At 39.7% G+C, this 27,903-nt stretch overlaps 1 protein-coding gene across 1 annotated transcript; it reads left to right on the top strand.

Moving 5' to 3' along the window:
- Positions 1-1,696: 1,696 nt before the first annotated feature.
- Positions 1,697-27,903, top strand: ttc9b (tetratricopeptide repeat domain 9B). The gene is made up of 3 exons (XM_044120268.1): positions 1,697-2,506; positions 23,033-23,215; positions 23,581-27,903. Exons 1-3 carry the CDS (start codon positions 2,005-2,007, stop codon positions 23,667-23,669), a joined length of 774 nt encoding a protein of 257 aa, XP_043976203.1. The 5' UTR covers positions 1,697-2,004; the 3' UTR covers positions 23,670-27,903.

The following is a 27,903-nucleotide window of genomic DNA, read 5'->3' as shown; positions in this document are numbered from 1 at the left end:
GGGGGATCTCGATCTGCTGATACTTACATGTGAAGCCCATCTTATCCCCTGATCTTATCTTCGTCAGCAAATGTTTAAAAATCAGTCTCTGTCCTCTTCTGGTCTACTGTGAGAGGTTTGACTGACAGACCGACCCACCAGGTCAGGTCTGAAAATTTTCAGTTAACAATATTCACCACACTGTTGCCAACTGAGTGACTTTCTTGCTATTTTTAGCGACATTTCAGACAAAATTTTTTTTATATCAGCCAAAATCAAAATCAGCTGGTCAGGCTTTTTAAAGATTGGTAACTGGGGAACGTCCCGAAAACTGCAATTGGTGCAGCTCTACATACATATTCATGACGTTCTTTGATTACATAAATTTCTCTTAAGCATTACTCTAATAGCTAAAAATGTAATTTATACCAGGTGAGTCTTTCTCACCTGAGAATGTGAATTGGTACTGGACTGATTCTGAGCCTTTAAATGATTTTAACAGAAGTTTCACTTAACTTAGAAGTTGATATAAAAAATAATGTTTGTTTTAGCCACAAAACGATTATGCTCAGCAGCAAAGAACATTATTACCAACTACAGCATAGAGCAGCTCATCGATGTAGCATCTATGTAGCCAGACGTAAAAACATGTTGCTAGACAATGTCAAACGTTGAGAAGTTTTAATTATTGTTATCAAATGTTATCGGACACATTTGATAACATTGTCTAGCATGTTAGACAATGCTAGAGGTATTTTTGAAGTCAAAATACCTCAGAAATATACAAAGCCAACCATGAGAATCAACTCATTTAAAGTTAAAACTCAGTTTCACACAAACACAAAGACCCTAGCATAAATGTTTGACTGTTGAACTGAACCGTTCCAGGTCGCTATCAAGCTAATTTTCTATTAGCAGCTTTACCAATCTTTTACATTACATTACATTACATTACCAAGGCACATTAAAACAACCCTTTATCTTGATTTTTTTCTATTCTTCCTCTTTCTTTTCTCCCTCCCTGAACGATAAGTCCTGATTTGAGACATTGTTTAACTTACTTAACTTCTGACCGGAGCTTTGGACGTTTGGATGTGCTCTGCACAGTAGCTCATGATACCGACGATTACCCAAGAGCAATTATTTTTTTCTTTCTCTCCATAAAATAATTATTTCTACATACATTATCAAATATATTATTGTAAAAACAAATCCGTTCGTAGTGAAATTGTGTGTTTTTGATATGACAGAAATTATTACTAAAAAATAAAAAAATAAAAAAAATAATAAAAAATCAGTTCCAGCGAGGGGGCCCTTTAGTGGCCCTGGAGCCCTAAGCGGCTGCTTAGTTTGCTTTGCCTTGGGCCGGCCCTGCTTCTATATGTAAATAGTGTTTACAACAACCCATAAATATGTGTATTTTACTCTATGTCCAGTTGAGGTCGCTGTCTTTCCTTTCTTTCCTTCGGATGCACCCTCCTGCTGTTTCTCCATCGCTGAAAACCTTATCAGCTGAAGCCATCAGGCGCTTCTCGTTGATATAGCCAATGTATAAAAGTAAAATCCGGATTATTTAATTATGTTAATTTTATTAATAAAAAAATAGTTACTGATAATAAATGTTTGCGTAGCTTTTTTATTATTATTATTTTACGTGAAATCTCTACCGCAGCAACGCCTCACGACTTCTTTTTCTCTCCCATCATCCTGTGCGGTGTGAGCGTTTCGTGTGCGCGCTGTCTGTGGTGCTGAAGCTGCGCGTGCCATCCACAAGAGCATCCTTCCTTCCGCGAGACCAGAAAGGGGAATTCTGTTTTCGACGCTTGGAACATTTGCTAATTTCGGGATGCTTCCTCCTGCTTCTTTTTGCTCTTTTTCGCCTTTTTAACGCATTTATTATTTGAAGCGCAAGTGACAATCTTCAGACGCGCCTTTAGCCTCTTTTTCTTTCGTTTCATTCGTTTTTTATCGACGCTTCCAGTCAGTTCGGTGCCGCCTGCTTGCCCCGCCGATACCGCATCCTTTATGCACAGCACGCTGCTCCAGTACTCCCCGACGAAACACACTGAGCACGATGGCCCGCTCCAGCTGCGTTCACTAAGAGACATGGAAGCCAAACAACACCAGATAAAAAGCCTGAAGAGCTACCCGGAGTCTGGCGGTCGGAGCCTGGCAGCGGCCGCCGGAGGAGGAGGCGGCGGCGGCGGCGGTGGTGGTGGTGGGGGTGGAGGTGGAGGAGGAGGAGACGGCGGGTATCGAGCCGGCTCGGCCGAAATGGAGATGGAGCTGAAGATTCAGAAAGCCATCGACTTCAAAGCGGAGGGCCACCGCTGCTACAAGGAGAAGAAATTCCGGGAGGCGATAGGCAAGTACCACCGTGCGCTGCTCCAGCTGAAAGGGGTTCATGTTGTGGACGGAACGACGGGCTCCGAGGTCAACCTGCTGAGTCAAGCCGCGGCCAAGCTGACCGAGGAGCAGCGGAGAGCCGTGGAGAACACCGAGATCGAGTGCTACGACAGCCTGACAGGTGAGTGATGGTCGGCCGGGTACTGTTGTTCGCTCCGGTTCACTGGGTTCATCATAGTAGGCTGAATTATTTTGACAGTCTTTCTTTCTCTTGTGCAATAACAGTGTGAGCGCAGAGGTGGAAGATAGCCTGTTGTATCCAGGAGCGAACAAAGTGTACTGATTTAACTTAAGATATCAGACTTACCAACCAGTGCAACGATTTTCCAATCAAATCAAATTTCATCCAATAATTATCAGAATAAATTCGGTTTATGTACCAACAAATAATATAATTGTTTAACACATGTACAGTTCATCATTTGATTAGAGCTCATTTGTGATGTAATGGATAAGCAGTGTTTTTCAAAGCAACAAGTTGATACAACTTCAGGACAAAGTGTCCTGTAACACAGTTCTGTAGGTTAAAGGAAAACCACGCAGGGTTAGAAAATATATGTGGCTTTTTCTTATTGTACAGTTGAAACCATATATTTATATACATTGTATAAACTTTTTTTTCTTACTGTCTGGTACTGAATCAAGTCAAACTTGCCCTGTTTTTGTTTTGTTTTTTGGGGGGGGTTTTTTGGTTAGGATTACTAAAAAAATAAAAAATTAGCTAAGCTAAATAACAAAATAATGCAAAAGAGAACTTTTCTGAAACTCAAAAGTTCCCATAGATGTTTTCAGCATTTGGTAGAATTGCCTTTTAAACTTTAAGGCTTGGGTCAAACGCTTTGTGTATCCTTACCATGAGATTTGCACAATCATTTTCTGGCATTCTGGCCCATTCCTCCTGACAGAAATAGTGTAAATAAGTCAAAATTTTAGGCTGCCTCACTCTCACGCGCCCTTTCATTTTTCTTCTCCCATTTTGGACGGAGATCTGGGCCTTGTGACTCAAAAATTGAATAAACGTTACCCTTAAATAATTCAGTGATATGCATAAAGAGCTTGATAATATGCTTGAAATGCTGTTTCAGTATTTCCATGTTATGTTGTTCCCTTATGAAACTATATACAGCTCTGGATAAAATAAAGAGGCTGCTGCAAAATGATCAGTTTCTCTGATTTTACTCTTGATAGGTATATATATGAGTAAAATTGTCTGAAACATGTCTAAAATTTCAAGCATAACTTTAGTATTTATTAGTAGAAAATGAGAAATGATCATAATAATAAAAAAGATGCAGCGCTTTCAGACCTCAAATAATGTAAAGAAAATAAGTTCATATTCATTTATAAACATTAATACCAAGGTTTTAACTCAGGAATATTTTAGAAATCAATATTTGGTGGAATAACCATGAGGTTTTCAATGGCATTCAGTGCAGTATATTTGTAGAGCTGAATTTTGTAAAATGCAGCCATCCCTCTAATTTTCAGTCTAATTAGACCACAGGTTATGTCTCTACAATGTACATTTTTGTCCCTGAGTGTTTACCAACTGCAATTTGGCTTTTTGTGTAATTTTCAGAGTAATGGCTTCCTTCTCTCAGCCTACACTGACACGTTCACAGAATATTTTTCTTTTTTGTTTTGGGGCTTAAACACACATTCTGCAGCAAAATTTCTACAACACAGAACCCGTCTCCTTTCTTAACGTTATGATGGCTAGAGAATTCTGTGCTGTCTAGTTGTGCACAGTTGTATAAGCAGGAAGGTAAACAGATTAACGTGGCACCTTTAGACAAATTATTCACGAGAAGAAGATGAATGTGTGAGGTGTGCTTCAAAAACGACCACAGGTTTGCCCTAAACTTACTTGTCTCAAATAAACACAGTCGGAACCTTACCATCCATGACATTATCAACAGGGGTTTTCTAAAGTGGTATATTTACTGAATGTAGACCTCCGAATTTATACAAAAGAAATAAAAGAAATCTGTGCTTATTTAACAAAAGGAAGTAATTATAGTAACCCTAAGTGACCTCAAACAAGAAAACGTTATTATGATTTAATGTCAGTAAGAAAAAGGTTATGTGTTTTATTGTACAATGTGTGTAAATATCTACTTTAAAGTACATCAAAGTATAAATATTTTTTGCCTTAATTACATAACAGTCTGCTTTTTTGATAATATTTGTCATAATAGGTAAACATTAGCTATTGTCTGAATAATAAGCAACATTTGCCACCTTCTTGCCTTGCAGCCCCACGAGACCTTGAGCCCGAGTGTACAACACACTAACTAGCTGCACGCATATTGGTGCAAATACCTAAAGTTTGGAAGTCATGTTGACAGAGTCATAATATAAGGCTAAGGTTTAATTGAATAAGTTGTTGCTGAAATGCCTAAACATTTTGGAAATACTTTGAAAAAGCACTCAATGTTATTCCTTTGTGCTTCTTTATCCAAAGTTAGCCGAAGGTTAGGAAGACAAACCACTTATAACTTTGTAAACAACTACTAAGGTGTATTTACAGACTCTATAATAGCTTGAATTGACTATTTACTGTGCACTAAATATACAGCCATTACGTGAAAGTCCAACTTCCTGATTTTTAAATGGATCTCCATGAGTAGTTTACTCCTTCTTGTAAGCTCACCTAGACTCTCAGAAACAGCTGTAACATTTATTTTCAAATTTGGGCAACCATACCTGACCCTTGTGGATACTATTATACCAAAGCCTTTATTGAACTCCACATAAAATATTATTCAAAATTTATAGATGTACAGTCATCAGTGTCAAGTATTGTCTTACTGCTTCTCCTTTTTTGTTTGTTGCTTTTTATGTGTGTACGTTTGGAAAGGGTTTTGTTCACTAACTTTGAAAACTGGAAAAGAAGTTTTGCAAACAGAAGGAAATGATATTATTTGATATTTCTTATTCCTTGCTAAGCACCTTTTGTTTTTACTCTTTTAAACATTAAAATATATTACATAAAAATGTTTAAATTGAGGATGTTATCCCCAAATGCTCCTCATGTAGTAAATAATGTAAAGTACTTAAGCAGAAAATATTATGTTACACAGCAAGTTGAATTTATTATAGGCTTAACAGTTAACCATAAAACAAGTAATGTGGAATGTTAATGGCAAACATAATAGAAATACGAATAAAAAGAACTGGAAATGTCACTGTAGAAACTTTGTCAGAATCCAATAAACGTACTTCACTCAGATGAATATATATATATATATATATATATATATATATATATATATATATATATATATATATATATATATATATATATACTATAATCAAAATATCAAATTTTTTCAAAAGTGTATCTTTTACATTTTTTAAACAAATGTTTCATTAATTTATACAAGACAAATGGGAAAAAACAAACAAAAAACATGACAGTTTTTTTTTTAAATTATTATTATTTTGTCTGCCATTTCACATGTTTTTGGTGCCTCTCATTTTACGTTTTCTCCAGACCTTTTCTTTGTGGTACATTGTGGTAAATCAAACATATGCTTTTACCACCTCTTAGATTTAATGTTTGTATATAGTTTAAACTGGACGTCCAAAAGCTACATCTTCTAATGTTATTGATGGTATTTTAGCTTCAATATACTCTGAGTTTTGTGGTGTTTTTGTGTGCTACATAAAAAAAATATCACAAAGAAGAAGCATTGAGTAAACATGTTGCCAAACTGCTGCCAGGCTTTGGCAGCACCGTCTGCCTCTTGGTCAGTAGGTCTGATTAGATGTACAAGTCCAGAACGAAGTGAGGACAATAGTGATTAGTTGTGTGCATTTCAGCAGATGTTTTGCAGTGTTTTTAGGACTGTATAAACTAAACTGAGTGGCGATGTTGTGTGGTGTTTCTGTGCCAGGGTCTGTCCAGTCAGTTAGCCATGATGCACCAAAGGTCGCTTCCTTGATGCTGCATTCAGGGCCTGTCTGGTGCCTGTAGGGAGGCCGCTGTGGTGTGAAAGGCTAGGAGAGGAAAAAAGAGAGGGGAGGGAGGGAAAGAGGAACAAGAAGAAAAATATGAGAGTAAATCCAGGGAGTGGCAGGGGGGAATTGTAGACTGAAAGAACTGACATCATTTAGTATGGCCTAGGAGGAAATAATGCACTGAGAAGAGGAGTAGAGAATAGTGGGAAAATGAAGTGATAAGAGGCAAACGAGTGGACAGCTACACCTTATAATACTGCATGTTTACCATGGCAACCATCACTATCATTGTTCCCTTTTTATTGTGTTGTTATTGCTCATGCCTTTTGTTCTCTGCTGACTCAAGTCTGGGTGTGCAAATGGACAATAACAGGAGAAGAACATCAACCGAACGTTTCTCTGCCCTCGCAGAATCTATAAATGAGCAGAGCTGTACGGCACTGTGCAAAACCCACGAGTCATCACTACTTTACATTTCACTTCCAGAAAGCCAGACTATCTTATAAGCTTCTGAAATTACTCTTAGGGTTTCTTATGATCTTTAGCTCTATTTTCACACATCCTTTGTTTTGTATTCAAGTGTTTAAAGTGGAATGCACTTTTGCTTGTTTATTTGTTTGTTGAGCAGCTTGACTTTAAATAATTAAAGCATGAAAAGCTCCTAAACTTAAGGGATAAAGCAGTGTGGTGTCTACAAACTCAACACCTCAGTAAACAACAGATTAAAAAATTAAATTGAATATATAGACTTTTTTTTTTACCGGTAAGTCTGTGGCAAAGACAAAGTAGATTCTTATTTCTTTAGCAGGATCAGTAAAATGTGTCAAAGATAAATTATAACCTGAATAAATAATAGTAAATGATACAAATCAAGAAATAAAATGCTTTTTATGTATACATAAAAACAAGATATTTCCCAAAGATAATTCAGCTGGAAAACTCACAATGTAGATCAAACAAAATTCCTTTGCTAGATTTTTTTTTACTCTGTCTGCTGTAGATTGTTTGATAATAAGCATCTTGCATGGTATACTACCATAATAAAGTACAAAAGGACTAGAGGGTAAGGACAAAAACACATCAAAAGTCTAGAGTAATATTTTTATAATAATAATAATAATATAATATAATATCAAAATAATGACATTATAGCCAGCATGTAGTTTTTAAGTTCTTGTGTCCCTGCACAAGTCAGCTTTCCCTCACAGTGAGGGTTCACTAATATCAGTCAGATTTTACTGTCTAGATAGTATTTGTCTGTTAACACAAGTATGTACTCATAATCATATTCATAGGTGTTCTGATACTACAGGACCTGATGTCACTGTGACAGAAGCAACATCTTCTCTGCATTAGGTAACACCTCTCTCCATACAATATGGGTTCCAACGTTTGTCAGATTAAAAGTACCTTTTGACAATAACAACCTTTATCGACTAGGTTGCAAAATATGCAACATTGTTAAGAAGAGGGAGATCACCACTTTTAGCACAAGCAATTTAATGAAACATCTAAAAACCAACATGAAGCTGAGTTCAACATGTTTGCTAGCAGCAGCGGGAGATTGTAACAGTTGACTGCATCCGTCTCTAGAAAAGCAGGCCAAGATGTGCAGGGACAACTGCAGTGAATATAACAGAGGCACTTAACACCAGTACATTGCCCTTCATGACCAGGTATTGTCTGTTGTTAATAAAATGACAGCAGAGATATCAGATCTTAAGCACCAACAAATCACCCACACAACGTTGCCCAAACTACACAACTTTGTGTAGAGGCCCAACCCCACTCAGAGTCAATAACAGGTGTCTTGCTAATAGTTTGTCCACTTTCTTTTAAATCGTCCCATAAGATGAGGTTTTCTGCTCTTGACTGACAAATAAAACAGAGGACACTATACAGATGACTTTTTCAATACAAAGGTTGGTATGTATAGCAACATGGTAGCATAAAACTGTTTTAGTTGCTGCATTTGAGCTTTAAAATATATGTTGTTTAAAAGCTGCATAAAATATGTTGCTGCTTTTTGATAGTATTCTACGATCTTTTTTTTTCTTCTTTCTCCCCACCAGGGGGTCTTTTTTGTGGGCTCTAGTGTCCCTTATACGACAGTAGGCTGACAAGAAAGGGGGAAGACATGCGGCAAATGTCGCTGGGTCCGGGAATTGAACCCGTGACGGTAGCGTCGAGGACTCAAGGCCTCCAAACGTGGGTTGCGCTACCCCCTACGCCACCACAGCACGCCCAGTATTCTACAATCTTTAAAATGACTAAATGTTCAGACAGTCCTACTGTGGCCTCATGTCTTCTGTTTCCGAGAAAGATGAATTTGAGAGTTGCATAATAAAACACTTTCTTAAATACTCTAAAGCTACTTTAGCCTCATAATAAAGGGAAACAACTATAAATAAATGAAACAGGTGCCCTTTAAAATAGGTTAATTAATTCCACAAATCAGCAGAGAAATGCGGTTTTGGTGTCAGGAGGAAACAATGCATTTATTTGGAGCTATTTTAGGATGTTGGAAAATGCCCTCTGATATTGTTAACCTGAGTAGGAAGGCGTACTATCAGGCGTATGGTGGTTGCAACTATGTCAACTCATAATGTGTTTCAGTAGTTTCTGTTATGTGCGAAAGCTCCACAACTTTGAATAAATATATTTGGCAGCATCAATAACACTGTTAGTTTGATTAACACAAAACAACAAATGCAACATTTATTTAGCTTTCATATGAAAATACTGAACGTTTCTTTAAATCATACACACCAATACAGGTTAAAATTGTTACGTAGTACTTTCTTTCCAGACGTAGTTGTTAGGTTTAAGACGACTTTATCACAAGAGACAGAAGAATTAAAAATATCTTATGCATTAAATAAATGTGTGTTTCTCCTGTCCCAACAAATACTGCATCTGTATTTTTTTTTCTTTTATATGAACAACTTAAAAACAATTAAACAAGACAGATGTTAGAGAAGAGGTCAAGACATAACGAGTTGGTTCCATGGACTGAACAAAAAGTTTTACAAATTGTCATAAAATTGTGTGGGTAGTTTAAACAGAGTCACTAACAGTATTAAATAACAAAATCGTGAAAGGATTTTTAGAGAAAACAACAATAGCCTTTACAATATATGTTTTTATGTTTAAGATATTTCTTAAAAACTTGTTATGGCTCTCATACATTAGAATTTAAACACTGGGCTTTGGTAGCATGGTTGTGCCTGGTTTCCCAGAGTTCTGCTGGGTAGATGCTGCTCTCAGTGGTCTGGAGGGAGGAGGTGCCAACTGATTGGCTCGCTGTCTTTGGCCCTGACGTATGACAGAAGGCCAACAAGCAAACCACAACCAGTCACACGTGCAAGAGAGAATGCATGTCAGCAGTTATGAGCGAGTGCAAGTACTGGTGTTTGTGTTTGTTTGTCTCTGCCTTCCCTGGCCGCTGGATGAACAGCAGTTGGCTCAGGGGATGCAGAAAACATGTGTATGCGTGTGTGGAAGTGTGCATGGTCAGAGGGAAACAAGAGTTGCTCCCAGCACTGTTTGTTCTGCCATTCTTACCAAACCCATTGCTGACTCTGCTAATTTGTTGAAACACACTGTATATCTGAACATTTACCAATGTTCTTGTTGTAGTCATGAGGAGGACATAATCTTCTTGTTGCCTGTGTGTGTGTCTGGCATTCAAAGGAAGAGAACGACTCTGTTGCCTTAAAGGGAAAACTCATTTTTCTCATTGGATATTATGCTCAGAATAATAAAAAATGTGATTTAATTTAAGGTAGTGAAAGTCAGCCTCACCTCAGTAGTAAAACATCTGAAGGCCATTTACTCATTAAAGACATTTTACTGATGTCAATTCAGTAAAGAGTTTCCAATTTTAAAAAATCCCAATTAGAGGAAACTATATTCATAGAAAACTTGGATTAAACATTTCAATTTGTTGAACTATAGTGGAAAAATAGATTTCCTAAAGTCATTACAGATGTTTTAATCTTTATGGTAAAAGAAAAGTTCTCATTTCTGTCCAACCAGGATTATATTTGTTAGCTGGTTGTAATAACTATACAAGCAATCAAGAGTGAGAATTAGTTAATTTTGGTCATCAGATCATAGAAACAAGTTTACAGACTCTAAATATTCAATCATAAAGGAGACAAATCTATATAAGTTTAATGAGTATTTCACAGAGTTTCAGTATCTGGTTCATTTATTTGTTAAACATGAAATAAATGCATACTGATTCAGAATTTTCTACATTTCTAATGGTGCAACTAATTTACCTAAGTAATGGCAAGTACTATAATAATCTGTAGTCATCGATTTTTTGTGCTTACATATTTGACTTATTGTATTTTTTTAAGCTTTAGAAAAAACTTTTTTCCACTTCAAATTACTGTGGGTGCAGTAGTCCCCGCTGAAGCCTGCAGCAGTACTTGAATGTGTGCGTACCTGAGTCGTGTTTGACTATAGTCATTGTTTGGCTTCATCTGAGCTGAGGTTTCAAAACAAAGATGAAACCTCAGCTCAGTGCCAGATTATTGCCAAATGTTAAAAGTTCTAAAAGTTATAAATGCTTTCAAACTTAGCAGTTGTATCTGATCAACAACACTTCATTAGTGTTGTTGATCAGATAGTTGTTGTTCACTGTTGTTGCCCTTTTGTTTTATTGTTTATTCATTTTTATTCATGGCTTTTTTTTTCTTCTTTTTTTGGTTATTCTCTTAATGGTGGACTTAATGCCATTTTAATGCCATGACTTATAGTCATGCAGGATCCATGAAGGAAGTTATTTCTGATTGATATATGATTGCACTGTCATGTGCAAAAGCTTTAGACAAAAGGTCATGGTAAAAAAAATAAATATAAAAGCTTTTTGGGACAACAAAATATGTTGACCCAAAACTCTGTGCACACTGGATGTTTATTTTCTCTTTCCATGTGATCGGGGCATTCTCATGTATGGGAAAGTCTATTGTTATCAGTATAAAAGAATACAAATAGATCCGTCAGGGTAACTTTGTATTGACTTAAAGTGACCCTTACCTAAAAGTAGACCAGCAAAGTCAGCAAAATGTCTATCACAGCGCTATGGAGCCACTGGATCACTTTGAGAGTCACGTTTCCATATGAGTATTACTTGCTTGCTCTACACAACCCATGCACTTTCCTCCAGCAAGAGATTTGCCTCATCGCCACGTTGCTTTTTTCCACATTTTTGTGGACTACTGGAAGTAGTCTCAAACTCACAAACCCAGAAATTCACCTTACACGTGAATGTGTGTGCACTGCGATCCTACCAGACCTTTGATTTGTGAGGTTCTCAGTCATCAGATGTGCAGCCGTGATGACAATCTCCAGCACTATATAATCATTCTCACTCACTGTATTGGAACAAAAGCCTGGTGAAGATATCTATCATTTTGTAGAGCAACTTGTTAGTAGATCACCATCCATGCATCCTTCAACTTGCATCAAACAGTTTTACAGATTACAAAGGCTGTGACTGAGTATATTTTCAAAGCTGTATATTTTCTGAGGTATTTGTATGTGAATGGTTTGTCTGAAAATGGAGTTTGTCTGTATATTTTCTGAGGTACATTAATACCTCAGAAAATATACAGCGAATGAAACAGGGAGCACGTTGCTGTGATCCTTCTAAAGACGATCATCATGATTTTTTCATTAACTACTGCTCACAGATCTCTGCCTTTGTTCCTCCTGACTGCCTCAATCTGTGCATGAGTCATAAGTCAAAGCTCTGGGAGAGACTCAGCAGGAGGCGACGTGTAAAACTGTTTGTTTCATAACACACCAGTCACCTTTTTGTTCCAGTTGTGCAGCTCAACGTCGCTCCCTATCTATGATCATGATCCAGCAAATTCAAACTTGCATGTTAAGGTGAGGGAGCTAAAAAATTAACTGAATGAGTTCATTTTAAAAAGGAAAAGAAATGGCAGAATACTATTATTTTTGGTTTTACATGTGAACAGTTGTAATCCATCCCCAGATTTAATTTCCTAAGATTAAGATAAAACTAATGGGTTGATTAATAAATGTGGACAAGATAATACAGATTTAAGTCACTGAACATGCTTTTGGTAGCCAGAGCAAAACTTGATTTCTTTCCTTCATCACTGTAACAAAAAATGTGAAGAGGGAATCGTACAAGGATGTATGGTAGTGTCACCTCTAGGCTACAAAACCTAAATGATATTCTGGGGAATTTTTTTTTTTTTTTTTTTTTACCAATATCTACATCAAAAGGTGATGGCATTGACAAATTACATCACGTTCAGCAAGCAAAGCTTAATGCTTAAACTTACCGTAGGTCTATAGCTTTGCCTTAGTTTGTAAATTAGCCCTAAAATGTTAGACATTTTGTTTTTAAAGTCTGTAGAATGAGCTTTCAAACCCTACATACGGGCCTGACAACAGCTCCAGAAAGATACAGCTGCTTAAGTTAGCAAATAAATTTGTTAAAGAATATCTCAAAGTTTGTGTAACCAGTTTAGGAAGATCCATGGAAAGAAGCCTAACAATGGTTGTTCAACTTATCCGTCTCAAAGACCAGTGAAGGACGCGGGGGGAGTGCCTTCGAATAATCTCAGTGATGGGTCATACCAAAGACAGAGAGATTTTTACCCATCCACTCTGAAACGCTGCTCGGAAAATATTCAACGCCTGCTTATGAAAGACAGACTAGAAAGCGCCTCCTTGTCATCTCCTGCCAACTCAATCACCAGGGGATGTGGTGGAGTGCTGAAGTTAGAGACGGAAAGAGACTTTAGAGGGAGCAGATGAAGAGGAGAACTGCAAGATCGAGGGGTTGAGATGGGGAGAGATGTGGGTTGTCTGAGCAGCTGGGAGTAGGAGGACTTCTGCAGCAGGAAAAGAAGGAATGGAGGTGTCATGAGGCTGGGTTAGCTAGTGGGATGGCATGAGGTTTGGGTGGTGTTTTCCTTCCCCCTGTGAGTGTATTTCTGCCATTGGAGGGATGGCCACAGCAGAGCTGTGAGAATGCCAGAACTGCAGATGGCTCTCCCTCTACTGTACTATTCCTCTGAGTTACCTCAGAGCTGGAAGACAGAGAGATTAAGAGAGCTGGGAAGAGAATGGAGGCTGTGACAAACTGGACAGCACTCATAAATTAGAAACAGTCAGCCTGCCTCTATGACCTCTAAGCAGTGAAAGATGAGTTTTCCAAAGCTGCTTTTTGTCTGTACTTATTACTCTGAAAGATCCAATAAAGATCCAAACTAATTTATATCACACACTCTGACAAGCCCAGATCACTGCTGTCACGGGGGTAAAAAATGATTTAGCTGTTTGTCAGGAAGACAAGTTAGAAGACAACTCAATACCATCAAAGTCTAACATTACAACACAGAAAATTAATATTAAAATAATCCATTTTGACAAGTACGCCTTCATACTGTTACAGTAAGACTGACCATCAAGACACCAGATTTCAGTCATTATTGTAATGAACTTATCAGCGGATGGATGGATGGATGGATGGATGGATGGATGGATGGATGGATGGATGGATGGATGGATGGATGGATTTGAGATTAAACTATTACATCAGACCAATAAAATAAACGTTTTCAACACACAGCTGGAGGCTTGATGAAAAATATGTGAGGTACCAGCTCTCAGGTCGATATTTTACTTTTAATGCTTCTGTTTTCCCAATTACCATTAAGCATTAAGAACTGTTTTTCTTTCACTTTTTTCAGTGGAACTCTTGAAATACATTGAATAAACTACAAACTCTGTAATTGGCAAAATTTCAGCCATCCCAATATTGCGACTCCTCAAGAGTTTAATTTGAAAACATTTCCTGTGGCTGGGTCCCCAACGTTCTTGGATTGCGAATTTCTATTTGACATAGTGTGACAGTTGTGTGAAATTATGTATAAAGTGAAAGTGTCTGTCAAATCTTTTTTTAGTCCCTAGTTGAAAGTCCTGACATCAGCTTAGGGAGAACTGAGACATTTACCCTTTCCCTGACATCCTCGGAGTGAGAGTGAGGAAAATATCCGTCCTTCTTAAGCCATCAGTAATGAGAATTTGCTCCAGCTATTTGCACACATCTAAATAGCCCCAGCTGAACCAATGGGCTGCTTATATTTTTCCAGCAGAGTTCCCTGATGATAACAAGCCATGGTTGTTGGGTTGTTTGCTTGCTCTGCTCACTCTGCTCTGGCCTCACCTCGCGTGCTTTAAAGCCTGCTCTGCTGGGGCTTGACATTAAAAACTCGCCCTTGTTACATGCTGTTTGAGATGGCAGAAATGTGTAAATGATGTGTTTGGCCTGGTTTTCAGATCCGCCGTTTTTCTCTGTGGAAAGGTGTTGCCCGGTTTGATTTTGACCATCGTGGTCAAAAAGAAAGACGTAACGAATCCCGTTTGCAGTTTGTCACAATCCAGATACAGCAAACGTGTGAAGTGAGGTGCTCTGGTCAGATGAAACCAAAATGAAACTTATGGCAAGAAAGTAAACAGACATCACCCTCAACACACAATCACGTAGTGAAACATGTTAGTGGCAAAATCATGCTGTGGGGATCTTTGGCAGGGGCAGGAAAGCTGGTTCATTTTGAGAAGATTGACGGAGCTAAACACAGGTCAACCCTCTTCATATGACATCAGTAAAAGATTTTTAAAACCAAGTGTCATTTTCTATCCACTACACCAATATGCACTACTTTGTATTTCTCTACTAGATAAAATCCAGCCTGCGACAGACTGGCAACCTGTCGCAGGCTGGGTGAACCCCGCCTCTCGCCCGGAACGTTAGCTGGGGATAGGAACCAGCAACCCTCCCGACCCCATTAGGGATAGAGGGTATATAGAAAATGGATGGATGGATAAAATCCAGATGGAATTTGTTTCATTTTGTGATTATAGTGCTAAAAGTTATGATAATAAATTAGATGAGTTGCAGTAATCAATGCTACCGTAGATTCTGCTTTATAAAGACTAAGCCAGTTATTTATGTTCCTCCTTCATGTCTAAATATTGAAAAGGATTAATAAGGGGGCCATGAATGTGAGAATGTTTTTTGGGGGTTTTTTATGTTTGGCTTTATGGTAATCGTCTTCCTGATATGACATTTTTTTATCAAAATATTAATTTTTTTTAAAACTGTTACCTGATAAATTAACAGCAAAGATATGGATCCTATCAAGGAAGAGGCAGCAATTTGTTGCAAACTGTGTCTGTTGCACAGTGAAGCCTTTTAGGTGTAATATTCCAACTCATACGCCACAAAAGGAAATAAATATTTTAAAATCTTGAGTTTGTTATAAATCAGAGGTGCTTCAGATGAAAAGTCCACAGTCAACTTAAAAACAGCACAGTTGGGAGATGTGAGTGGGCACTGTTTTTCTGCCAGAGAGTTTCACATCTAAAATTATCCTGCATCTGTTAAGCATGGAGATGGTGGGATAAATGTAACCATCCAGCCGTTACCATCATGCTTTTTTTCTTACTCGTGCTCCTAAAAAAGTTAACAAATGAATTTTTTTAATGAATTTTCATTTTATTATATATGTATAATGTATTATTGTCTCACATTATACATGATGATGTTTGATATTTATACAGGAAGCATTTTCTTTGTTTAAATGAGCTTTCCTCCATTCTTAGAAATGACTCTGAGGCATATAGGCAGGGAGCCAACACAGTTGTTTGCCAACATAAAACAATGGTTTCTGCAGGATAAGGACATTATTTGATTTGTACTAGACTGAAAGTGGATTGTATTTCAGAAGTTCCTGCCACATAGGGATTTTTAAATTCTTCTTTTACTCTTTCTTCCCTTAAAGATAGCGAAGCGCTTCCCAAAACTGGATTCAAAAACAGTCTCTTTTGTATATTCAAAAAGAGAGAATGTCTTCCGCACGTTATCCTTACTCCTTTGCCACTATTTCCACCTTTTTCCACCATTTTCTCGTGTCTTAGACTACTCTAGAATAAACTATGAGTAAAGTCAATTACTTCCAACCCACTGGATCACCTTTATCAGCTTGTACCTGGATTTATTGTCAGTGGAGGCACGCTTGAATAAAAATTTTTTTTGGGATTCTGACTGCAAGCTCAGCAATGGCACCTCTGTAGAGCCTGCTTTCACCTCTTCTGCTCAGTGTGGACGAGCATGAGCAAACGTTTCCCCTCCTGGCCACCTATGTTATCTGTAAATAGATGCTGAATGTTCATACATGACTAAACAGTTCATTTTAATGAGTGCTTAATCCGATTATAAAACTGCTATAATTGCTCACAGCCAGCAGTGTTGCACTTCTGAAGGTTAAAGTTGTTTTCCGTCACAAAAAGACAGTGGCACTGATTAGTATAAATATGAGAGGCTAAAACTTAAGACTGAGGGCTTAAAAAGTTACCGGACGTTGCATTTACACCTTTTAAAAAGTTTGTTGATTTTATTTATTTATTTTTTTTAGCAAAGAGTAACTTTGATACCCAAAAGTTTCAGGCACAATTTCACCAACTCCCACAGTGTGCAGAGAGAGTCTTCGGTGTGGTGAGGTGAAACTCCAGCAACACTCAAAGCAGAAAATTGCTTTCTTTGCAAACCAACACATTTTGGCTTGTGATGAAGGCAACAAACATTAGTTTCCCCTGGTTCGTTTCTAGAAAAATGCCTCATACATCAGTTTTTCTTTTAAACATTCCTCTTTATTGTCATTTTTACGCACAACAGGAAGCATCTTTTCTATTTCTAAAACAGTCGAGATAATCTTACAACATGCATGTCAGTGCTGTCTGGGTGCTGCAGACTAGGATGCCGGCCTTAGTTGTAGCAACATTTCAAATGCCTGGAACATAATGTCTAACCTTTTTTTTGTCTATTAATATTACTCAATAAATTTTTTTTTATATTTATCCCTTTTTCAAACCTGTTATGCATAGAGACGTTGGAGTAGGGGATATGATCCTTTCCCATCATGATCAATGGAAGACATGGTTTGCACTTCCTCCTCGCTCCGCTCTTTGATCCTTTTCAGCATGGATGCAGAAAGGGATGATAATCCTTTTCAAATTCTCTGGGTTTTGGAATCGTAGTTTAGGTATTATTTGACTTTTTTAGATGCTAGTCAGCTATTTCTACCTGTTAAAAACAATACATTTTTGCCACAGTTATATGAGACAGCAATTGTCAAAAAGTAAATAAGTAAGAGCAAAAATCATTCCAGCTGCTTGGCACAAAAACCCCAGAAAGAATAATTGTCCAAACATGCAATGCCTCAAACAAACATGTATGAACAAAAGTCTGGCCAATGCTACAGAGCGTTGCATCAGTTGCGCAAGAAATTAATAAAGCCAAAAAGGGTTGAACATTTTAACAATATTCGCCAATCACTCTGATTTTTGTTGCAAATTCTCTTTCTACATCCTTTGTGTTTGAAAACAGCAACAGGCAGAAACGCCTGATCTGCTGATAGCGAAACAAAAGTCTGCAGAGTTTCCACAGATGACAGTCAGATAATGGCTGCAATAAAATTCTATCAGTGTCAGGGAGTTCAAATATGGTGGGTATCTGTTATGCTATATGTAACTCCATTTATCTGCCATTAGGAAGTCTGTTTTTACTCATGCAACAAGAATAATGATAATCTTTCTTGATTCTTTTTGACCACTTTGATAAAGGCCGACAGCAGCCAAAAAAATCCTCTTGGAACTGCACGGGCTGCCTTTCATTTTATCTCCAAGCCATAAAAAATGAACACAGAACCCAAAGCACAGACAGGAACATATAACCAAAACCTAAAATAGGAAGCTTTGAATATTAAAATATTTCATCTCGATGACCTCGTCTAGACCAATAGCTTCCTCTGGCGTATAAATATTTAAGTAGATGAGAATTAATCCTGAGCAACTATTTTAGGAGAGTGGAACAATGCAACAGGATGGTTAGCTGAAAACATGAGACCAATCTACATCTGGACATTTCTAATGCATACTGAGAGCTTCAGAACCAAAATGTGTAATGAAGCAGCTGGACAAGAAAAAAATCATCTCTGCTAGTTCAGAATCTGCCCTCTCACTGGAGGACTGTCGCACATTTAACAAAAATGTTGAAAGCTGCTAAGTTTAGTAGCTTTGCTCATTGAAATGCCTCCCTGTTTGCCATATAGGTCCTACAGAATAATCTGACTGCTCTATTTTTCTAATCTCCTAGGACCGGTGATGCACTGTGGGTAAACTCTGCAAATATATTTGATCTAGCAGCAGTTCTTATTCTTAATGGATTTTATCAGCAAGCCAACGATTTCCTGAGCGGCCATGACAGACACATCGTCAGCATCTACAGCTATTCCCTCTGGGATCAATAAAGTATTTCGAATTGAATCGAATCGAATTGATTCAATTCAAATCGAATTGAATTGAATCTGGCTCTACAGAGGGTGAAAAAGGAAAAGAAAGCTGCTAAAATGATGGATGACAGTGCTGCTGGTCAAAGCTTTGTCAGAGCTGAGGAGAGTTGTGAACTGTGACCCCTATCCATCTCAATAACATCTAAAGACCGCTTTGGGTGGAGCTATTCTTAGAGAAAGACGAGCTGTGACGTCAGCTGCACATGTGCGAGGCAGTTTCACAATGATGCACGCTTTGTTTGACTCCGTAACCAAATTTGTTGCAGCAGTGTGGCATTTATAAAGGATAGAGGCCACAATGCAGGATAAAGGTTGGAGGTGAACTTTGCTCTGAAGTAAACAGGGAAGACCTGTAAGTTCCAGAGAGCGTGATGGGGCTCTCCTCCTGTTATCTTCCAGCAGAACTAATTACAAGGTGATGGACAGCAGACTAATCACCAGGGCCACCAGTGGCTTCAAATTAGACTGAGCGTGATGTCAGGCCTGCTGTTATGATGGAGGCGAGGCGAGGCCGAGGGAAGGACGCGGGTCCACAGGGAGTACATGATGAGATGCGGGGAAGGGAAAATAGTCAGGATGGAAACATTTAGAGCTGGGGAGCAGAAACAGAAGAGATGAAAAGTCTGCTGTTGCTGGATTTTGTTGCCTCTGCCCTCCATCCTTTGTTTTGCGTGTCTTCAGTTTGGGGTTTTTTTTTGTTCTATTTATCTGTTATTTCAAACAGTCTTTGACATTGATTCATGCTTCAGGCAGCCAGTGGGGCTCCTGAACTCCTCCAACTCTACTTGCTACTTGTTTATCTTTATATCCAAAATGAAACTAATGCATGGCGTCTTGAAGACAGAATCTTTTCACAGATTCTTTCACTTTTATGCATTTCTCTTTTGAATTGTTTTTTATGCTGAAACATTTTTTACCCCAAATTTCAAATGTTTTGCTCATACATATTTCCCCTCCTCGAATCCATCACCCTCAGCCCGACTAGAAGGGTTTAAAGGACACACAGACGTCAACATCGCTTTCGCTCAATTCTTTTTCTTTGGAAATTGAATCAACAGTCACTTGCTCTCCCATATGTTGGATTCACCCCAATGGGTGAATCTTTTGCCTTTTGCTGTATTTCATTTCTCCCCATGTGTAGAATCATAGTACGTTTAGTCCATTAACCATAATTAACTCTTAGAATGTGGTAATTCTCTTCCAGGTGAAATGACTTAGTTTTTTTGTTTCTCCAGAGCTTTTTGTCAGTAAAACGTTTCTTAAAAACCCCACAGGAGGTCAGTTAGTTCCCATCTTTCTTTCTATGTCGGTCCTGGCAAATGGATGATCTGGCAGGTTTTTTCTCTCCACTGTTGCTACATGCATGCTCAGTATGGGGGATTGCTGTAAAGTCAACAAAGCAATTGTCTCCTGTTGCTATTTGTCCAGGTGGAGTAAATGAGGCAAGTCAATGTCTCAATGCAGTCTGCCGGGTTTCCTTGGATAGAAACTTTTTAAATTTGAATAATAAGCTTAACTTTATGCATTGTTTAACTAGGAATGAGTGTAATCTGTGCGTGATTGGATTGCCTTTTTTGTAAGATGCCTTGAGACGACGTGTTGTGAATTTGGACTGAATTGAAAATGAAACGAAACACATCCCAGCCTTTTTCCCTTTGTGAAAAGAAGTTGTTATCCCGGTTGCTTCACCTGCTGCCACACATCTCATACAATAGCACACACAGTCATGTCTTTTACAGTGACAGAGACATTGTGGCTCCTGTGAAATCGCTCTGCTATGTTTACTGTGCCTGTGTCCCTGCCAGGCCTGGTCCGATGATCCCATCATTATCATATCCTTAATGCATCCCGCCACACTCTACATTTCCTCTGGCATTCCATCCATCTGCCTAATGGGCCAACTGGGTGCGGCCAGCCAGTCATCACTTGTGCAAGCTGTGGCTTGTGTTTGTTTGTACTGCCTCCGATCTCTTCAGCCATCCTGAAGTCATCTGCTTTTGTTCATAGTTTGTTGCTGAGTGCATACATTAGCCGAACCACGCTGGCACAGGTGGATGTTTTCACGGTTTCATTGTGCGTTTGTATCACTTGTCACTGCTTGTACGCGCTGTGGGTGTGTGTTGGTTGTATATCAGTGTGTCAGTGTGAGTGAAACCTCTAAGTCAGCCATTAAACCATTATGGGCTGTAACTGAATCCTCTGAAAGCTCAGCTCCCCGTCGCCGGTGGAGGAAGATGATGGATGGGAGTGCAGCGAGGAGCCGCCTTGTGATTGCAGGGTGGTGGTAAAAACAAACAGAGGAGTAGAGTGTGTGAGGAGGTGTCCAGGACAGGTAGAGGGCGTGTGAGGTGAGTCCCGCTGTAGTAAATGTGAGCAGGCTTTATGTTCGCTAAAGAGGGAAAACAGCTTTGACCTTCCTGCTCTGCTCCAGGCTGAGTCATCAGCCTCCCTGGAAATAAGAAGTGTCAGGTTTTCTTTATGTTCCGGTTATTATTAAAGCTGTGTGTGCGTGCATGTGTGTGTGGATTTATGTATGCGGCTATGTGTTTGAAAATAACAACTGCCTCATATGTACCACAGTACTGTGAAAAAGTCTTAAATCACTCTTTTTTTTTAAATAAAAAATTTGCCCTCCAATGAGTCCAACGTTCTTGGATATTTTTTTTTTTGAAGTTTTCTTATCTTTTCAGTCCTTCATAGTTAGACTTTAGTTGTGTTTTCACCTATTTTGTCCAGTTCCAGCTAAAGTCAATGTCAAAATCAAACTGGAGAAAGTCTACTGATGATGACCACTTTCATGGACTTGCTGTGTGGATGCTTTTCTTCAACCTTTGACAGAAAACCTGGTTGAAGCTGCTAAAACGGTTCACCTTTCAGCAGGATAATGACCCACACATACAGTCAGAGCTGCAATAAAATTACTCACTTCAATGCATATCAATGTGGTAGAACGTCTACGTCAAAGTCCAAACCTAAACCCAGGTTTTATAAAGAAACGTGGGATTTTTTTCAGTCTCTCTGGTTGCACAATTTTGGTAAATTTCCCCCTAAATCTAAGACATCCTTGCTGCAAGACAACAGTGGTAAACCTAACTTTTCAGAGTTTATTTAGTGAAAAAGGCTCACACCGACGTATCATTTTCACTTTCATTATGTTTTAATTAAAGCATAATTTAATTAATTAAAGCACATAAAATCTCACTGAGGTTTGTAGTTTTAAACTGCATAAAATGTGGAAAAAGTTAAGGGGTTTCAATTCTCCATTATTTTCCTTCATTTCATTAAAAAAGAATCCACAAACAGTTTCAAAAGGAGGGTGGTGGGTTGCGCTGCTCTCCTCCCTTCACCTCCACACGTGTCACTTCCTGTCCCCTGCTTTAACCCCACCCTCCTACACACACCTCCACCTCCCCGCCACCCACACACCGCCTCTCACTCCTAACTCACCCTGACTCATGATTTTGACAGACGTGTCAAGGACACAGTCAGAGGAAACGGGGAAGATGGGTGGGACTGCTTTCGGGGGACACTACAGTGAAAAGGGAGGAAGTACAAGTGGGAATATTTTTTTTACTTTTTCTACGTCTCAACAGATTAATTGGCAGAGACAGAGGGAGCGTTGGAGGGAAGCTGCTGGAAGTAAAAGCTTGTGTGGTTGTGACCAGCGGAGGATATCTGAGCCATCAGCAGCGTTTAAGAGCTCTGATGGACTAAAAGCTGTGTTTGACTTTTCTCGTGTCTCTTTCATAATAAAGTTACTCTGGCCTGAGCTTGATCTGAGAACTGCTGAGAATTGCTAGTTTGATTTGTAGGATTGATGACCACAGTGAAACACAGATGTTATGTCATGATTCACTGAGCGCGTCCTCTTCTTCTTCTCTTTTTTATTTTCTGGTGCCAGACTCTGACACTGTGACATTAGACAAAAGGCCTCATCGCTTGTCTGCATCGTCTTGTAGCTGCAGTTTGACTCCTCTCCTCTATTCTGCATGACAAGTTCAGTAAAAGCAATAAATAAAAGAGACACCACGCTCCAGCCTGGGGGCTCAAGTTGCTTGCATGATTCTTTTATCTTTTCCATGCTCTCTAAGACATCGGAGCTCACTATTTATAGCCACCGCCACCCAGAGGATGAACTGAAGAGGAGAAGTTTACCTGTGAAACTGCGGTACAGCTGTGCAGGCTGCGAGGAACTCGTTGTTTAATTGCTCCAAAGAAATTGTTTGATTCAGTTTATTTTTTTGTTTAGTTTTTTCTGTCCTGTGCTCTTCCTGCAGCCTGCCTGTTACAATCTGACCTGGTAAACTACGAGAGAGTGAAGGAGTACTGTCTGAAGGTGCTGAGCCACCAAAGGGACCACTTTAAAGCCATGTACCGGGCCGGGATTGCCTTCTATCACCTGGGGGATTATGAATGTGCGTTACGCTACCTGCGTGATGCTAAGAACCGCGAACCTGCAGGTGAGTCTGAATTAAGCTAAATAGACTGATTTATGGGTGGATAATCAAGAATAAATGCAGAGTAAAATACAAATGAAATGTTTTTGAATAATCAAAATATTTTTCAGATTTGATGTTTAGGATTCTGATACTTTCTATCATTCCTACCGCCGTTAGACATTCCTTCAAGATATTTTCATCAACAAGAGGATTTGATGTGAAATAAGGAGAGATCTGATATAATTCAAACAATAAAATGTGCATTTTCTATTATTGGCATCTTGTTAGACAGATAGAGTTAACTGCATTGGGGAAAAAACACCCTGGATTTAGAAATTAAAGCTGATGTTCTTGCTCTCATGCATCGTGTTTTCTGTCCGTTTCAGACACCAATGTGCTTAGATACATCCAGCTGACAGAGATGAAGATGAGCAAGAGCGGACAGCGAGAACGGGAAAGCGGCAAGGAGACCTAGGGCTAATCCTTTCCAACTTCCTGACCCTCCATTTCCCTTTAACCCTTTTGGCAATCCTACTGACCCTTCGTCTCTCCTCCTCCTCCGACTCCTGACAGCAGCACAGACAGAACAGACCCAACCACCCAGCGGGTGACACACAAATGGGGCACATATCAACAACTGTCTGCTACTTTCTCCTCTTCTCTCCTCTTGGTTTCTCCCTCAGGGGCTTTGGTTTCTCTCCCTAGACACAATCAGCAGCCTAACATGAAGAAAATCAACAAAAAACAGACGAAAGACAAAAACTGTATTATACTCATAGAAACCGTCCTTGTGCTGGAGTGAAAAAGGAGTTTCATAGACCTACATATGAACCCTGAACATTTGGTTGGTTTAGTACACGTTTAAAGAGCAGAACATGCTTTTATTTCCTGCTTTCTTGCTCTTCTCTCTTTTCTTCTCTCTGCCTTGTTTCTCCACGACCCCAAATTCTCGGGGAGAGTTTTTGGGCTCGGGAAGCTGGACCACAGTGGCAGGAGGGCAGGGGTCTGTGTGTATGTGGGCAGGGAGACAGCGTGAAGCATGATGGTCGGTTGGGTGTGTGAGACATCTCAAGATCGCAGCCCATTTTGATTGCACACCGTGACCGAACAGGGCCCACTTCAGAGCAGCAGGAGACAAGAAGCTGCCTCTGTCATTTCTCTGCCCAACCTCTCTGCCATGCATCTCACTTTCTAGACTGTTCCTTCAATTCAAGGGCTAATTCAAGTGTTTGTAACTCCTTCGTTAGGGTTTTTAGTTTGCCGTCACGGTCAGTCGTATGTGAAATGTTTGTTTGCAGCACAGAGGCAAAATTCTCCTGCTGTTGTCCGGTACGCTGTTGTGGCGAGAAGAAGAAACAGTACAGCATATCTTGAATCTGTCGTCTGAAGCCTCTCCTGGAATCCATGATGCGGCTTTCATGTTGGAGAGCTCGTGCGGGCCTTTCCTCTTTCTCCCAGTTCTCCATTAATGATGTCACAGCGAAAAACAGCCAATAATCTGAGGAGATCCATCAAACTTGGGTTGGCTCGTTGGACTCGCTTTTCCTTTTCCCGCTAACGCCGAACCTTCCCAGTGGTTGCTGAGACACTGAGGAGACTCTGGGCAGCGTTAGTGCAGGGAAAACAATCTCACACACGGACATCAGTCCAAACCACAGCGCTGAGGCACTCTGCTGTCAAAGCAGAGAGCCATTTGAGATTCCTCCTGCTTTCAGTTTACTTTGTGCTGATAGACAAACACTGCTGTGAGGGTATGCAACATTAGCATCAGAAACTACAGACAGTATAAGTTAGTGTGTATCCATTACTGGTTGTCAAAACTCTGCCGCTTGCTTCTGTTGTGGCTCATGAAGCTTAAGCATCGATATCGCAAACCTCTTGTCTTGCCTCTGATAGCTTTTCGGCAGGTTTAAATCGTCCTCCAAGGTTCTGGCGAAGGGTTCGATTGATCATATGTGAAAGCATGACCTAAATTCCTCTCCTCTCTGAGACGGTGGAACCCAGTTTTCCTCATTCCTTTTTGTGCAAGGCCACGCTCCGCATGCAAAGCGTGGCTCCTGAGGGTTATTTCAGAAGTTTTTTGACGGGGAATTCATTGGCCCTATTGCATTCTGTCATGGCATGCTGCCACTAAAATGCTTGCTCATGCAATCTGCTTAGCTCTTCTCTGAACTGAGAGGGTAGAGACTGTGATCACAACAGTAAAAGAGGTATGAAATATCTCTGGATAGAGCTTGTTGTTAATTTACAAAGGTGGAAGATTATTGCTCTGAAACTCAGAGTTAAAGGATTAAATCAGATGCTGGGAAGGAGTTGCCCTCCCAGTTTAATTTACTGCCCTGGTACGAGTTAGAGAAGGACCTACAGTAAGTGTGTCAGTGGCACTCTGGAGAGACGATGCCATGAGTTGAGGAGACCGGCGTGATACACGGAGGCTCCGGGGAAGGAGAAGTAGGCCATCGTCGGCTCGAGTTATGCAGTTGCAGCCCTTTACAGAAGATGCAGCAAGGTTCAAATCAAATTTATCATTCATGACTACATGATGGGGATACATGACTATGTTCACAAAACAAATCTGCAGCTAAAGCACCTCACTGTCGAGGAAACGTCCTCTTGAAGGAGTCTGACAGCTGGAATTTGCTTTCAACCATAAGACAAAAAAAAATTGCTGTATTAACGCCGTAAACTTAACAGAATAATAGTATTAGACACAGCCTTGCAAAAGTATTCATACCTCTTGTAATTGTGCACATTTTGTTGCATTGCAACCACAGAGTTCAGTGTATTTTCTGTGATAGTCCAACACAAACTAGAGTATAGTTTTGAAGCGGAATCAGGACTTCTTAAAGTTTTCTTTCACTAATGGCTTTCTTCTTGATGCTCTATAAAGATCAGGTTTGTGGAGAGCGTGACTTGTTAACAGAGCTCCTGGCTCTTTATGATGCTGTTTGTTCAATTAATGCCCTTCATTATAGGATTGAAGGGCATTAATGTAGGATAGCGCTAATGTTTAGATTTCTCTTTTGTGTTAGCCAAAAGACCACAAGCCATTTCTCCGCCTAATGCTAGACTCTCGTGTTTGTTTTTGTTGTATTTACCCGGAATGCCACTTCCTGCTTTTGGATGGGTTTCCACATATGTATTCGAACTGCTGCAGAGTTCACTTCAACTGAACCGAGGTCTAGGTTTGAAGGCTGAACAGAGTTTGATTGCACATTCACACCTCCCCAAACAAACGGGACTTTAGACAAGCGAGCCAGAGTCTGATTAAAGCAGACTAAACAGGGCTGGTATGAATGCACCCTCAAAACGAATCTCCACCATATTTTTTAGATCACAGTGAAGCCAGGCCGGCAGGATATGAAGGACAGAGCAAGGGCCAGATTTGCTGGGGAAGGGCTCGGGAACCCGCTAATGACTGCTTGCATCTCTCGTTACATTTTAATTTGTAAAACTGTTGAAAACCTTGTATCGTTTTCCTTTCATCTCCCAATTATGCGGCGCTTTGTGTTGGTCTATCACATAAAATCTCAATTAAAAATCATCAGGTTTGTGCTTTTGACACAGCGTGAGCAGGTTTGATACTTCTGCAGTGACCTGTCAGCTTTAGCTGCAGCATCCAAACATTGTGTCAGGATTAAGATATGAGATGCAGAAGCCTGCTCCTGTGCGCTCTCTGCCGTGTGTTTATGTCTTCTGCCTCCCAGAGGAGATAAATCAGCAGCGAGAGGCAGCAACAGCAGGCTCGGTCTCCATGGCTGCCGGAGCCGAGTCTCCTCTCCCACAGGGTCCCTCGGGGATCGGTGTCCCCCTCACGGTCGTCTCTCCACGGCTCCGGCTCATCGTCTTGTTTTTGTCTGGCTGTGCTGAAGTCACCTTAGCTCATCGTGTCAGTGAAAAGTTAACTAGCTGCACACTGAGCAGGTCTGTTGATTACTGACCGCGCTGACGCTGAGGCTGTTGATGGCGATTAAAGCATAATCCAACAACGAGCTGCGTGTGCAAACAGAAACTCCTCGTCTCTTTGTCAGTGTGGCTTTGAAAACAAACAAAAAGCACAACAACAACAAAAAAATTGACTAAATAAATGGCTGTGTTATTTATTCATGTATTTTTGTTTAGTTTATTTCAATTTTTTGAGCTCTTTTTACTTTTGATGTCTTTCAAGGTAAATGTTTGTCAAATGTCAAAGTAGTTTTTTTGTGAATATGTAATACAAATGTACAAAAAAAAACATAAAAATGGAAAGTTTTATGGTTGTGAAAAGCTTTACTTTACTGAATTCCTTTATCTACAGAGAAGAGATAGAAAAGAGAATTTTACTATAGCTCCTCCTCAGAGCTGCATCGTGACTGTGTCTGTATTTGTTGGTATTTCTCGTCCCGTCGAGGGGAATCAAAAATGGCGCAGAGGGAGAGAGAGAGCGCAGAGCGATCGGCGGCCCCAGCTGAGTGACGATCCACAGTGACACAGAGATGGAGGGGAACCAGAGCGCCTCACGGACAGAAAGCTGGGGAGGACGGGGCTCAGACTGCGCTTTTGTGTCGCCTCACTCCGGAGAGGCCATTTTTCATTCAACATTCAAACACCTGAGAGGCCTCCATCACAAGATTTACCGAACTGCAAGGCCGGGAACCGATACATGAGGATTATGAATAAAGTTCAAAACAAAAATCAGTTGCTGTTGTTGTTGTTCTTGTTCTTGTTGT

This window comes from Gambusia affinis, linkage group LG06, assembly GCF_019740435.1.
Source record: "Gambusia affinis linkage group LG06, SWU_Gaff_1.0, whole genome shotgun sequence".
Classification (NCBI taxonomy): Eukaryota; Metazoa; Chordata; class Actinopteri; order Cyprinodontiformes; family Poeciliidae; genus Gambusia; species Gambusia affinis.
Note: the sequence above shows the minus strand (reverse complement) of the source record. Positions and strands in the feature narration are given on the sequence as shown.

Coding starts and splice junctions, on each gene's coding strand:
- ttc9b (XM_044120268.1), top strand. CDS start 2,005: ATGCACAGCACGCTGCTCCAGTACTCCCCGACGAAACACACTGAGCAC. Junction 2,507..23,032: donor GTGCTACGACAGCCTGACAG/GTGAGTGATGGT, acceptor CTCTTCCTGCAG/CCTGCCTGTTACAATCTGAC. Junction 23,216..23,580: donor TAAGAACCGCGAACCTGCAG/GTGAGTCTGAAT, acceptor TGTCCGTTTCAG/ACACCAATGTGCTTAGATAC.